The 14,627-nt window shown below is 39.2% G+C and overlaps 3 protein-coding genes across 9 annotated transcripts in view; all 3 read right to left on the bottom strand.

Annotated features, from left to right (window-relative positions):
- The window catches only part of LOC105202395 (kinesin-like protein KIF2A), a 41,985-nt gene extending 41,133 nt beyond the window's left edge, over nt 1–852 (bottom strand). For 2 of the 3 annotated variants that reach the window (XM_026131950.2, XM_026131952.2), the window contains exon 1: nt 1–852. In XM_026131950.2, coding sequence (XP_025987735.1) covers nt 1–67 — 67 coding nt within the window. In that variant the 5' untranslated portion in view covers nt 68–852. The other variant, XM_026131953.2, reaches the window with a different exon arrangement.
- A 666-nt stretch (nt 853–1,518) lies between these two features.
- LOC105204048 (mutS protein homolog 5) lies at nt 1,519–8,624 on the bottom strand. The gene is made up of 11 exons (XM_026132034.2): nt 6,300–8,624; nt 5,514–5,684; nt 5,236–5,440; nt 4,933–5,134; nt 3,986–4,222; nt 3,736–3,874; nt 3,108–3,471; nt 2,519–2,731; nt 2,281–2,421; nt 2,108–2,172; nt 1,519–2,006 (listed from the first exon to the last, which is right to left on the bottom strand). Exons 1-11 carry the CDS (start codon nt 6,824–6,826, stop codon nt 1,889–1,891), a joined length of 2,382 nt encoding a protein of 793 aa, XP_025987819.1. The 5' UTR covers nt 6,827–8,624; the 3' UTR covers nt 1,519–1,888.
- A 137-nt stretch (nt 8,625–8,761) lies between these two features.
- Nucleotides 8,762–14,627, bottom strand: part of LOC105202380 — an 85,780-nt gene continuing 79,914 nt past the window's right edge. For 2 of the 5 annotated variants that reach the window (XM_011170881.3, XM_039458257.1), the window contains exons 6-11: nt 14,452–14,620; nt 14,149–14,307; nt 12,749–14,025; nt 12,039–12,449; nt 11,386–11,514; nt 8,762–9,708 (exon numbers count right to left, since the gene is read on the bottom strand). In XM_011170881.3, the coding sequence (XP_011169183.1) occupies nt 9,522–9,708; nt 11,386–11,514; nt 12,039–12,449; nt 12,749–14,025; nt 14,149–14,307; nt 14,452–14,620 (2,332 nt within the window). In that variant the 3' untranslated portion in view covers nt 8,762–9,521. Of the gene's footprint in view, nt 10,717–10,818; nt 11,515–12,038; nt 12,450–12,748; nt 14,026–14,148; nt 14,308–14,451; nt 14,621–14,627 lie in introns of those variants that run through there. The other 3 variants (XM_026131980.2, XM_011170864.3, XM_039458258.1) reach the window with 3 other exon arrangements.

Genomic DNA, 14,627 nt, shown 5'->3' with positions numbered 1-14,627 from the left:
CGTCGGTCCTCTGGATATTTATGCTGCAGCCGACGTTGATGTTGCACGTACCGTGATCCATGGTCATTTAGTCGTTCTCTCGCACCTCGTTCGGCACCATAAAACGCGGCCGGCTTCCTGGATTAAACTACCACAGCCGAACGGGCCTCGCACGCGGCCGATTAATCGACTCGAGACGCGTGTGTGCGAGGAGAGGAAAGAGCGAGAAAGAGAGAGAGAGAGAAAGAGAAAGAGGAGCGCGCGAGAGTGAGAGAAAGAGAGAGAGAGAGAAAAGGGAGGGAGCGAGAAACAGCGATCGACTCGCGCGACCACGACGACGGTTGACAGTTACGGAAGCGTTCGCATTCAAACTCGCGCGGCGACCGGTCGGACCTACCAGGGCCCCTATCTCCTTCCTTCTTCTTCCCGCGGGATCCCCGACGACGTCGACGCGCCCTCCACTCCCCCACGCCACCCTTTTCGCCGTCCCTCCGTCGCGAATCCTCGTTCCCGGGAACCGCGCGCGCTCTCCGCTCGGCTCCAAGGCACGCCCGTGCGTATCTGGCCGCGATTCTCGCTCGTCGTCCCCGTCCGGCCGAACGTTTCGCGCCGTGCCGCCGTCGTCCTCGGCCGAGTCCTCGCCGTTGTCGTCGTCGTCGCCCTCGTCGTCGTCGACGACGAGGTCAGCAGCGCGAGCGAGCACGCGCACGAGCACACACAGACACACACGACCGCGAAGATCCGCGTCGTTCGCGTACCAGCCGAATTGCACTCGCGGCTCGTTTAGGTATCTCGCGCGTCCGAGGGGACGGCCGTTACGGTTCTCTTTCGTGCCGGGATACACCGCCAGTGTCCGTTATTGACAACGGAAGGACTGCGAGCGCCAACTCCCGGCCGGCGCGCGCCGATCGCCCCGACATCTGCCGGCGCGAGGGCGCCGAACCGATCGGAGCGATTAAAACCGCTACCGACATCTGTGCTTCAACTGGTAAAACGCTACGCGATATTCTCGCAACCGGTAAAATTGTATTTACCTATTGTGTCGATCGTGAATTTTTCGTGAACATTATTTTTTTTTCAGAATTAAACGTTTTTACGTAAAATATAAATAATCTAGATCACCTGTAAATTATATAAATTATGTTTTACATGTCACCTATATAACCAATGGATTATACTTTCAGATTCATTAGAAATACTAAAAATTAATTCTTGTTCTTTAATTTTTAATTAATATTATATATTTTGCAATGATTAATTTTTAAAATATATATTTTGATTAATTTTTAACATTATATATATATATATTATTAATATTAAAAATAAGTACGTTTCATATTCTTAAATGGCTCGTCTATGACTTTTCTTTATTATTCTATTTTTGGACAAACGAGCGTTTTTTAATTATTATTCTAAAAATATATTAACATCTTTAACTTCAAATTATTTTTTGTTTTGTGTTAATTTATAATAATGTTAATTTATATTGTTTGTTTTAATACAAACGTATGTCCACATGAAAAGGATTCGTTATAATATTTTATTTATTTCTATTAATTAATGCAAATTAACTTACAGTTAAATTTTGATTTTTTAGTTCTAAAAATTAGAAACATTTGTTTTCTTGATCTGAATTTAACTGAAAATATTGAAGGTAGAATTCAGTTACGTTAATTTATTTCTGCACTTTTTGCGAAAAATTAAATCCTTTCAGTTATTAAATGTTTTGATAATGATATAATATACTAGTTATTTTACTAATTAAATATTAATAAAATATATTGAAATTTTGCGAAATGTTTTTTGTTTCTTCTTTCGCTCCAATATATCTCTTCTTATATTTCAACAGCTTGTGATTTCGTAATTAGACTCAATAAAAAAGTACGAAAGTCTTTTCCTTTATTTCGTTTCAATTTTTCTCGTTTATCCTTGCAATTGGCGTTTCCGTGGCTTGATAGACCAATGTCTTCAACTCTTCCAGATTGAAATTCTTTGACTGCAGTAATTGTTCGATAATGTCCACCGCCCTGCAATTATACAATTCACATAATTATTATTAATGACTACAAATTTGATTTTTGTATTACATAAATGTGATTCGTCTTATCAGAAGTCGTAATATCCTCACATGTTTTGGCCTTTAGCTTCCGGTAATCGTAAAGGTAACTCGCCGGCCTTAAATTTTTCGTATACCTGCAGAAATTCTTTCTATTTGTAAAATTCTTAAGATACCAATTAGACCAATTGAATTATTTTATTTGACATCTTCGCAAAATTTTAAACATAAAAATATTTAATCACCTCTAACGCTCGTTTGACAATCTTTTCGTCCAAACCTGCACTTCGTGCAGCCGCATGGGCGAAGCTGCGTCCCACGCGTCCGCTAGTTAAACTATAAAGATACGCCACGGAGCCGTCTTCATTTGTAATAAACTCGAAAGTCTGCAACAGTAAGTAATGAAATAGGTAAAATATCGAACAACGAATAGTTTAAAAAAATCGCTTCGGCGTTGCTGAAAATGATCGATCAAGATCTTACCTGCTCCTCGATTATCGGATTTTGTGGCAACATGTTCATCACCCGATGCATGTGAGTAGCCACGAATATGTGCGGACAATTGGGCCCCCGTTCGACGAAATTGTTCAATACGGCTGCGAGCAGTGATAAGCCACTTACCTCGGACGTTCCATTTCCAAACTCGTCCAAAATAACGATGGAATTTGATGTAGACGAGTAAAGAGCGGAGTTTATCTAAAAGTCAAGAAAATAATTTTCCGAGATTTATTAAATCAGCAATTAATTTATTTATTAATTCATATCGCACAGGATCTTTGGTTTTAGTGATTGTAACCAAATGGTTTAACAAAAATGGTTGTATTACTAATTTAAAAATAGTACCAAAAATGCCTATAATTTATAATCGTTTTTAGTGTTAATTATGTTCAAATTATGATCGTTACAACCATTCCTTTTGTTGCAACACTTTATATCTTATTACTAACATTATAGTAGTAAACTACATAAACTGGAGCTCTTAATCATAATTATTTTAACATTCAATTATAGTCACAAATACCAAAGACTATTTTTTATCAGCGTATGACTCTTGAAGAACTTATTTATTTACCTGCCGCATATCTTGCAGGAACATGCTCGTATTTAGAGCGATGCTGTCTACCGACGTGATCTGAGTCAAGATGTGAGTCACTATTCCTATGGTGGCCGATTTGGCCGGCACGAAGCAGCCGATGTGAGCCATGAACACGATCAGCGCAACTTGCTTGAGATAAGTGCTCTTGCCGGAGGCGTTCGGGCCGGTCAGGATTTTCACAAGACTCTTTCCGTCTCCGGAATAGGTGTCATTGGGGACAAAAGTTGTTAGAAACTCCTGCAAAGGATGTCGACCCTGCTCCACCGCTATGATCTGCCGGTCCACCACATTGGGTTTTACATAATTGTGTTCTCGTGCAACCACGTGAAACGCCAGCAATCTGTAACAATTGACACAAATCGTGGAGAGTTTCGAAAGAGTATTGAAAATAAACTTCTCTCAAATTATCCTGAGAAGTTTAGAGATGCTCTTTCTTTTGGTTCTAACAGTTTCTAATATTTTCATTCTTTTAATTTTAATTCTTTTACTTTTTCTTTTGTTTAATTAGTTACAATTCGTCTTGTCTTTTATTTTTTCTATCGCTGACATTAGTTCGTGTAATTTCATTGAAGAATTTATAATATAATATATCTGATTCACTCACGTGTCTAATTCGGCGCACAACTGGATCGCGTTGAAGATTGATGGAGCGTGCTTATTTATGTATTTCACGAGCTTCAATATAATGTAACTCTCCCGCTTATTTATCCTCAGCAATATATCACCTATAGTATCGTCTAATTCTGTAAAAACGATTTTAAATAGATGCAAAAAGAAATTACAAAAACTACGAATGTACGTTGTGATACGCGGAGTTTGATATTGTTGTAAAAAAAATTAGAAGATAATAAAACCTTTGGCGCTAGGGCTTTTATAATAACGTATGTTGTTGCTGACAAATTTAAATTCTAGGTTTTGCAAATTGATATTGTCAGCCGGCGACGGGTTCCATCCGGTTATCGCCAAGAGATACCCGATATTTGGTATGTACACCATCTTGCAGGTCGTCACCGAGACCGGAAGATACTCCTTCATATCTTTCTCTCCCATTTGTGTCAGTTTCTCGGGTAAAGTATTTCTTATGTGGTGCACTGTAATCCAGATGAAAATGTAATACAACATTTAAACAGTCGCACAGAAAAAAAAAAACTGGTAACAATCGTTATCTTATGTACATATGTATAAGCAAAAGCGTTTTTAATCCTTTTAGGTTTGATATCTTTTGAGAAATAATACATATATTGTATAGTTTTTAACAGATTTTATTTTTAAAAGTTTTTTGGGGATGGTTAAATGCAAATATATATATGTATTATTTTTTAAGGATACTGAAATATATGCAGTCACACTAAATCCGAAAAAGTTAGAGCTTGATCATCTTAAATTTCAGCAGAATATTTTTTATTTCAATATTAATAGCAGTTATAATAACAATCATTTAAAAAGCACAATATGATTATTTTGATAATAATAGTAGCAAAAAGTTGTAATTCTTGGTTTGTAGATATTGTTTTGTCCTATCCAATATTTTTTTATCTCAGCTCAATGAGAATTATTATATTGAATAAAGATGAATATTTTTTCTGATAAAAATATACAAAATTTCTTCAAATTATGTTTGTTTAGAGTTTTGATTATAAAATTATTTAAAGATTTTATTTTCTTATTTAGATGTAAGACAATAATTGTTCATTTAATACTAATTCTTTTTTCGTACGGATACCCATTGTTTCAGCAATTGCGATAATGCAACTTTCGAAAGTTATATTATTACGCGAAGGATTTCAAGAGTTCAGCTTACGATTGTCCAAGTGTGAATCCACATTAGCGCGTACGATGAAATCTCTCTCAGATCGCTTCGCACTCAAATCCACTATGTACTCGATAAAATACTTGACGTAACGTACTTCTTTCGTGATACTGTCGACAATTTTATGGAACAGCCTTACTTTCTCGCGGTGCTTCTCGCATATGTCGGCAATATAAATTATGGAAGAAACCGTCTGCGACATAAAATAATAAAATAGAATGTGGGACGCGCGCGTAATGAGCGGCGCTAGTAAATTATTCAGCCGTCTGATTAAAACTGAATAGCATGGCGAACCTTATGCAATCGTCGCCAATCAGTAACTTTAGCTTGCTGCGCTGAATATTTATCCAGAATAACGTTAGTCAAACGATAAATGTGCTTCAAGCACGACGTCAGATTTTCGACGATACTCTGGTTATCCGGATTCAAGCAGAATTCAATGACTTCGAATCTTTCGTTAAGGATTCCCATGTTACGAGTGGGATGCCGCAACGTTTTCCTACAAAATGCAGTCTCTAAATAAAATATAATACACGTCGTAATAATTCTATGAAAAACGCGGCACTACTTGCCACAAAAATTGCGCTCCGGGTCGTGATTGACAGCGATTGAGGAGGATGAACAGGCTGCCACTTTGCTTCTTCGCTGCCGCGTCACCGCACTTGAAGAGGCTTGGATGATGCCGGGTATGCACAATATTCAGCGCTTCATAAGTGTCATCGTCTATCATGACGATATCGCGTCTACGAAATCCCGCGTGCAACGAAGAAACGATTGTAAATGAATGAAACGCGATTCTTTAGAAACAACCATTTACCAAAGCAAAAAAAAACATTTCTCGGGGTAGCTAACAAATTCAAATTGTTAAGATGTATATTTTGCTAGTACAAAATTGAAACTTGTCTCTGGATTCGGTTAAAAGAATCTGGTAACTTTATCTTGTAGCCCAGTAAACGGAAATGGATTTAAATGAATTAAAAAATTTGCGATCTATTTTAATTTATTTGAATTTATTTTGGATTAAAAGAATAAAAATTACGTCATTTCAATCCTATGAATCAAAATGGATTGCGTGATCCGCGCAAACTTCTTTTGGATTAAAAAAATGGGTATCTCTTCATTTCGATCCCGTTTCATGAATTAGAATGGATTAAAGGAATTCTTAAACTTTAAATGAATTAAAAAGTCAAGTATTCGGCAATGATCACACAAATCCATTTTTACCCATTTCAATCCATTATTTATTCCGTTTGCCAAGAGGATACCACATTCTCCGAGAGATTATCAGCAAACTATAAGTTCCTCTACTACCAGCATGTCTAAAGTATTAACCCTATCACGAGATTGGAAGGACTCACAACGTCACGTTAGTCAGAGACGCGAAGCTAGGCCTGCCGGAAGGATCGAGCGCGATATTGCTCCAATGCTGGTCGATGTAGATCAAGAGCAGACCCAGCGCGTGGATCATAACGATCGACTTGAAGTTCAACAGACCCTGCAGGAAGATAAGTCTCTCGACGTTGTTGGCGTTCGCCGGCTCGGGCTGGAGCTTGAGACATCGTACCCTGTGATAGCATCTGTCGAAGCCGTGTTCCCTCTTCCGCAACACCCTCAACGAGACCTGTGACGGCCCCGCGCCGCTCGATCCCGAGGATTCGCGCCGATCCTCGTCCGACACTTCCGACGTTACCAGGGTCTCGAGCGCCGTGAGGAACTCGTCGGACATGCCAGAGATCGTGATGACGTGGCGCGGCTGACACTGCTTGTACAGGGCTCTAGCGATGTTAAAGTGAGCACCGTCGTCATAAGTATCGTCCATCACGAACAACTCGGACGTGAGGATGTTGTAGTAGGCCGCGCCCAATTGATTGCTCGACCAGATCATCGCCAAAATGATCTGCGAAGAGGAGAGTGCGACTTGTATTTAACCCGGAGCGCTACTCTCTCGATTAAACTTCATCCAGATACTGATTCAAGTTTAATACCTACAGTTTTTGTTAATAAAATCTTGATAGTTCAAAATAATATTTAATAAGACTTTCTTCACATTAAAGTAATATCAATTCAATTATTCTAAATCATTGCGTAAAATAAATAAAAGTCTGAAAAATATTCTTAAGAAATTCTTAATCATGTAGGTAAATTTTCACACAGAGCAGTACTAACGTCAGAAAAATATGGGTAGCACTTTAGGATTAAATAAGATTTGAATAGATAAGATGCTCTTTTAAGATTCTCAATTAACAACAGCAATAAAATTTGCTGTCTAAAGCGCTTGGCGTTGGATTATAAGTAAATCCACGTTTTTCCACGCGATTATGAATCTTGTTTGCAAAAAGGAAAGCTAAGGCTATATTAATTAAACGAGAAAATGCAGATAAAAAAAATTGCAATATTTTTTAAATATTTTGAAATTAATTTGAAAATACGAGCCTCATCTCTATCTGTAAAATTGTCGGTAAATATGCTATTGCTTTGCTGCTTTTGCACCGCTACGCCCAGTTGCGACGTTGGGATATTTATGTTGAACGCTTCTTCATCGCTGCTTTCGTCCAATATCGACTCAAATTGCACTTGTCTGCAGTAAGATATTAATATTAGACATAATAACTACATTACTTTCCATTTAATATTACAACGGGACAAAAGAGAGAAACAACCCAAGAAGTCTATTCTGTAATTCTTAATAATAGGCTCGTTATAATTTTATTGCGCAGTTTGTACCATGTGTTTTACCTGCGCAACAATGTTGTAATGAAACTGTCGTTAGAAGTTACACAATATTCGTTAAATTTCATAGAGTAAAACGTCATTCTAAAAGAATTAAAATTGAGCCTGTGCAATTTTTCGAGTAATGTGACACTCTAATAATAGTAAAAATTTACTTCTACAGAATAAAAATTGAGGTTGTGTAATTTAGTGATTTTTCACTCTTTGAAATTTAGAGAGATTTAAATGATTGCAGATTTTGCTTAATTTTTCTAATCGATCTACCATAAAATTTTATAAATAGATTCTCTTGTTTAATCTGTCATATTCCGTTATATTTTTGCTGGCATTTGTAACAGACGCTTTGCAAAATCTGTTTCTCGAAAGAATAAGAGGCTATCTGGCAATATAAAACAATGGAATTTTATCAAGAAACGAATAAAAACAAACACACATGTTGCCTAAAGTAGAAGTCGATGGCGGGGCAGTCCTTGAGAAACTTGACGAATTCATTTTTTTATCAGTTCTTCAGATTTCCGACAAGACAACGTGAACAAGTAGAAACTGAAGAAAAAATGGCGGCCGCTCGATCGATCTGAAGTTCACGCTCGTCGTGTCTCGTACGGTTAACTTCATGCTGTATATTAGCTTTTAAAATAATTTCGAATGCGAGACAAAAAAAGACACAGAAAAAATTCCACAAAGTTCTATGCCGAAATACTAAAATCAGAATACTTTGTTCATTTCAATAATTAAATACATATATCTAAAAAAAAAGTATTTTTACAAGAAAATATTTCTACGTAAAAATTAATAATTTCTACAAATCTCTGTTTTTAGTAAAACTTTATAATTATTCATAGAAACTTTTTTTGTCACAGTAAGCTATTTAGAAATGTGTAGAATGTTGTAGTTCTTTCTAGTTCAACTTAAGTTTTATCGAAAAATTTGTAGAATTCGCACATAACAAAAAGACAAAAACTTACAAGTGTTTTAATTCTAGCATTTTTGTGATTTTTGTTTCTTACATTTATGTGGAATTTTGTAATTTTTTTCTGACAGAGTGGGAAGGAAGGTCGTGAGACAAGGTTGAAAGAAGAAATTCACGCAATCAATAACAACATTATCTCTTGTTTGATTACATTACGTGAGCAAATATTTGCAGTCGCCTGCGGTTGTTACCTGTACATAATTACAAGATACTACCCTAAACCTGTTTGAGTAAATGTATACACCCGGTATTATTGGTATTTTTCCCCGCGACGCGCTTTTATAACTGGCTATAAAACGACGCGCCGCCGCGCACGCGATAAGCTTATGATCTTTGATTCCGCTTCTGTTTTGTTAATACATATACCTATGACAAAACATAAATAGTAGATGGACGTAGCGAGAGTCTCTCGTACGGAACACATTTGGTTAGGAGTTAGATCGTGTTACTTGTTACACATCATATAAAGGTATTACATTGACATTAGTTTCACGCACATGAAACGCGAACAGTGATCGTCGCGTTGCACCACTACAGCGATCGTTATGTTCGCTCGAAGAGAGTACCGAGCTTTCTCAGAGGACATTCTCTAAATCGTGTAAAAACAATTACTTCTTTGTAAACCGATATAAAATCTTCGTTTCATTCAGTTTCATAAAAATCCTTCGGCTTAATATTTAACGAGCTGACGTACGCGAAATAGTCGATCTTCGTTTTTGTTCGGCATAGATAGATCGAGGAAAAGCTTTCGCAGAATGAACTTTCGGTCCTTCGACATTTCGCGCCCATCAGAAGATATACGAGTAACATACAATCGGATTCTCTTCGCGCAGTTTTAGTTAAGGCCTACAGTACTCTTTTAAGATCCGCAGTACGGCTTCTAACTCGGAATAGGCGGAGGCGGTTGGGGATTGAAAGAAATAGGTCGATAGCTCTTCTCCCTCACAAAAGGCTGCACTCCGTTCAATACGAAGCCGTTTATGCGGCTTCGTTCCTGCTTGATCGGCTCCACCGGGGTCTCATCCTCCGTGCTGACGGCTTCCTCGCTGCGCGTTGGACTAGCCGACCTGATTAATCGTTTTTTACTCTTTTCGTTCCATTTCGACACCCCCTTCCCCGTTCTTCCTACCTTTGGCATCAGCAGAGTACGCCACGACTCGCGACAAATTTCGTTATTGCATTGTAGTGGAAAGTCAAGACAATCGAATAATTTAAAAAAATAATTTCAACGTATAAGTCTTTAAATAAAATATATTGTATCCTTGTGTCTTAAATTTTCAATCTTCTTTTTATTTCTATGACTACAACTATAAAAAAAAGAACTACTTTAATCTAACATATCCAAAAATTTAGCTAGATCTGAAAATAATTTTATTGGCCTACCAAAATAATTATGGAGGACATTGAAGCGTAATGAGCAATGCTGCAAAAAGTTTTAACATTATACAAGCAGTTCTAGCGTCCTATATAATTATTTTGGTCGAAATTATTTTCATCTATCCCAATTAAATTTTCAGATAATTTAGCAAAACCGTTCTTCCATAGTATAAATTTATAAATAAATAAAATATCAGTTTTTGTAACATAAATGGAGCTTTTAGTGCGGGCAGCCTTCCCTTTCGGAAAGGAAAACCACTTTCGTTGCTAGAGGATCAATGTTGATGCGATTGGTCGAGCACGCGTGACGCCTCTGCTGTATTTGTCAACGCGCTGAACGCCAAGGCAAACATCTATTCTAGGCGAGTTGTGGGGAATCTAGTAAAATATTAGGATAGTCCTTATACAGACATACGCAAGGCTCGGAGAACGTTGGCGCTAGGCGTTCAACGCGTCGGAAGATAAACCAAGACGCAGTATCGGGAGCGGCGATCTTTCTCCCAAGCGTACGTAAAATTCGCGTTCGGCAATTGTGATGCGTTGGTTTACCCGTTCTCGCACGATGCTTGCCACTTTACGTGCCATCCTCGACCAATACGTAGTTAGAAGCGCGACCGTATTTGCTTGGCTTGGTTTAATGAAGCGTTGTTAGATGACTAGAGGTGTTAAGACTACTTACTTTACGCCCACCTTAAAACCTGCGCATGATAAAAAATCAGAAAGCCAAAAATTAGTAGTCGCACGGTACGCTCGAGTTTTCTTATCTACGGGTGCGATTAGTAGATTTAATCACTACCATATCTGGCAAACACAATGATACTCATATTTATTAACTTGCAACGGAAGTGCAAGACAAGCTACCACATCGAATATTGATTGTATTATCGGGATAGTGAATTATATCGCTATGAGTTCTGTGCGTACTGAAACGAGCATGAAAACAGATCTAAGAGAAGACTTTAAACGGAAAATATTTAAAAATAACTTTAAAAGAAACATCGCTGGATTTTTAAGAAAACAATAGGAAATAGAAAAAGTCTTTATATAAACTCTATAAAGTGAACAAAATAATGTTATATTTTTTTGCTTTCAAGTAAAAAGAAATTCTAGAAACAGTCATGAGGAAAATTACTGTTACATTCGATTTTTATTTAACACAAGCTTGAAACAAAATTATTATCCGCACTCACTTCAGTACACGGGATGCATCAGAAAACATAGACGTTATTCGAATCTACAAAAATCTCCCGTTCAGGCACTTTGCGTCCGTCGACATCGCTATTATTTCGGGAAACATTCTCAGGGGCGGGGAATCGTTATCTCAAGCGGAAGACAAGGGGAAAGGGGCTAGATTTTATCGAACGTACCTAGACCGTAAGGGTTTGCTCTTGCCGACAGCTTGTCTGGAATGCGGTCTCGTATTCGGTTGCGACAGCTCACTGTCGCTGCTCGCTAAGGAAGATCTCGCTGCCACGGCCCCGTGAGCAAAATCTTTCCTGTTGGGTAACGCGTTAGAAGATTATTCACCATTAGTGGTTTCGTCTCGCAATCGCGGACTGTTGTACGCGAGCCTAACGTGGCCGCGAACACGTGAGTGAAAGTGAATTCAAAGACTCCCGAGAATGACAGACACTTTGTATCTTATATGTGTGCATACATATAACATAGCGGAGGAGACCTTTACCCTTCTTAATCCTTTTGCGTAGTATGAAAACGTATGAAAACACCGCGTTTACTTTTCACTTTCTTTTCATCGGACATTGCGTGATAAATGTAAAGAATGAAAAGCATTTTATTTAATTATCTTCATTCTTTTAAAAACTAGTTTTATGAGCAATACGTGTCCCCATTTATCATTTTCTTCATTAACTCAGGTGCGATATATTTTAAATTGTTGCAAAAAACTTTTGCGCATTTCAAGAAATATATAAATGTAAGTACGAGAAATTCAATTTTTAATTTAAAATTTGTCAAAAAATTATTCCATGCGATTTAAAATCGATGTTGTTGTTACACTTACCTGTAATTGTCGGATCTGGGTGTAGAACTAAGATTCGCCGTTTTATTGCTGTTCGTATGCGCGTCCACGAAGATGGGCGAGCTCTTGGGAATGTCGCATACCACCTTAGGATGCACCGTGGTCTGCTTGTACTCCAGATGCGACGACGAGTCGGTGGGCGCCCAGTCGTAATACTTTGGCCGGTAATCTTTGTACTCCCGCGGTTGCTGTTGATGTTGCTGTTGCTGCTGCTGTCGGGAATCCGCGCTGGACGCTCTCTTACGTAAATATTCATCGCTGCTGACGCTGCTCTTTCGTATGGTCGTGAGTTTCGCCGGTGGAACTGACGTGGGTGATGACGCGGATGACGATGGCGCGCCGTCCGGATCCGCACGAGATAACTGCGAGTTGTCCCATACGGTAGGTAAACTACTGTAATTGAGACAGATTGTCAATAACAAGTAACTATTCTGAGAACTACAACTATTAAAAATAATTAAACAATGCCCATCTGTTACACAGATGGATTAAGCGTTTTAACTTAATTTACTTTTTTTTTTAATTTATATTCTCTTAAAAAACTATACTCTTTTGCTGTATTCATCTCTAAGCTTAGATAATAATGTCATGGGTATTTTATTTAAAAGTAAACATAAAATATTGGTAAACAAATTTAATATTTGTCTAAAAGATTTAAGCATTTAATTTCATGTATAATTTCAAGAACTTACCTCATGTTTTCATCCATGCTGTACAAACGAAGTTGCTGCCTAATATTCGCCTTCTCTCTGGCTCGTTTCCGTTGGAACTCCTCCTCTACTTTACGCATCGCCTCCAATTCGCCTTTCCTCTGCCTTTCCTTGGCTTCCGCCTCCCGCGATAGCTTCTCCGCTAATCTGCGCCTCTCAATCTGCCGTACAGTACTCTGGAACGTAAATCTGCGACCTTTCGAATTGTTCTTTAACGGCGTCTTGACTTCCGGCGCAATCTCCTTATCATCCTGCAAATTCTGCTGACCACCGACGGGCGGCGAAGTACTTCGTTGCTTCATCTCGGAAATGTTGTCGCACGACTTGGAAAATCTAGTATTTACTTTTCCGTCATTCGCGAAAGACTTCTCTTTCAAAATGACTGATTCTTTGGGATGCTTGTTCGTCCTCTCTATATCCTTACTCGGTTTCCTGAATTCGTCTACACCATTTTTACGATACTTTGGTCCGGAACTGTTACCGGAGTTCTTCTCGAAATTTTCCGTCACAATGTTATTCCTGTAGTTCAAACTTTGTGGCTGATACTGAGAATCATTGGACTCGGGTAGGTACATCACATGACCGCCGGAAGCCAAATACGAGAATGATGGTGGCTTCATGATCACGGGAAAGTCACCGCGATCCTCCAGATCATCCGCTAGGATCTCATCATCATCCTCATCGTCGAAACCAGGCTTCCACCCGGGCGGTGAGGATCGCGTCGCGTCCGTGATTTGAGTATGCTGCAGCGACGTCGGAGCGCTTGTCGACAGCAGCCAGTTATCATCGAGAACATCGCGAGTGCGTTTCCTCTCCAGATCCAACGGTCCGAGTCCAAGGGCGCCCGACACTGATCTCTTCAGCTTCTGAAGCGAGTTGAAAGTCGAGCCCTCCTTATTCTTCAAGTCTGGATTGTACAAATACATGCGATTGTCGTCGCGCGGCAATGACAACGAGAACACGTGCGCTCTGGGTGGAAATTTCACTGGGGTCGGCATCGGCGGCGGTGAATCCACTCCAGCGTCACTGCTGGACTCTTCGCCTAGGTCCTGCTGCGGCGTCCACGTCGGCCTTGTCGCCGGCGTTTTCAATCGATTGTTATTGGTATTGGTGCTGACGTCCAACGAGTCGTCGTTCGCCGCGCCGGCGTCCCCGGATATGCCGGAATCGCCCGACTTGTCGTGCGAGCTGCGCGGACCAAGTGCGATAAGCGGCGGAGGCGGCCTCGACAGACGTTCGATACGCTCCTCGAACATCACCTGACATCAAACAAATAAACGCAACAGTTTAACATAAAATATTTTATATCTCTTCAGTTTTCTGTTCACTTACAATTTTGTTAGTTGTTACGCTAGAATTTATTATATATTCTTTGCGCTTACCGGAACTTCCTCGCTCGCCGTGCTCATGGTTGGCCCAGGTGCTTCCAACGCTGACAGTAATCTCCATGCTGCTGACGGTGAGAATCGTGGGATCTCCAGCTGTTTCTTGGGTAACGTGGGTCGCAATTTTAATGAGATGTCCTCGATTCCACTCTTCCCCTGAAAAAAATCACGATTATTTCATCTATTTAAAAAAATGTTCAAACTTGTCTTGTAAAAAAAAGGAGAACGTCAAAGTATAATCTTGTAGTTTTACAAAAAGTTATAAATAAAAAAGAGAAACATGTAAAACATTTTACTCACATCATCCGTGTAGTCGTGGCATTCGATCGATCCATTAATCTCTCTAGCCTGCAACCTGGATTGGATTTGTTCCATGTGCTGATCCACGCAGTTCCGCGACTCATTCGATAATGCTTCGTCCATGCCGAAGTAGAAGGTCTTCGGTGCGGATTTCTCCGGCAACGGTAGTCTAGAAA

This window comes from Solenopsis invicta, chromosome 16 (genome assembly GCF_016802725.1).
Source record: "Solenopsis invicta isolate M01_SB chromosome 16, UNIL_Sinv_3.0, whole genome shotgun sequence".
Taxonomy (NCBI): Eukaryota; Metazoa; Arthropoda; class Insecta; order Hymenoptera; family Formicidae; genus Solenopsis; species Solenopsis invicta.
The sequence above is the reverse complement of the archived record's forward strand: the minus strand, read 5'-3'. Positions and strand labels throughout refer to the sequence as shown.

What these genes read in the sequence shown, in the direction of transcription:
- LOC105204048 (XM_026132034.2), bottom strand. Translation starts at nt 6,826, where the DNA reads ATGATCTGGTCGAGCAATCAATTGGGCGCGGCCTACTACAACATCCTC. An exon ending in TTGTGCGCCGAATTAGACAC is followed by an intron (nt 3,472 to 3,735) that starts GTGAGTGAATCA and finishes CAATTGTTACAG; the next exon opens with ATTGCTGGCGTTTCACGTGG. An exon ending in TCCTGCAAGATATGCGGCAG is followed by an intron (nt 2,732 to 3,107) that starts GTAAATAAATAA and finishes CTTGACTTTTAG; the next exon opens with ATAAACTCCGCTCTTTACTC.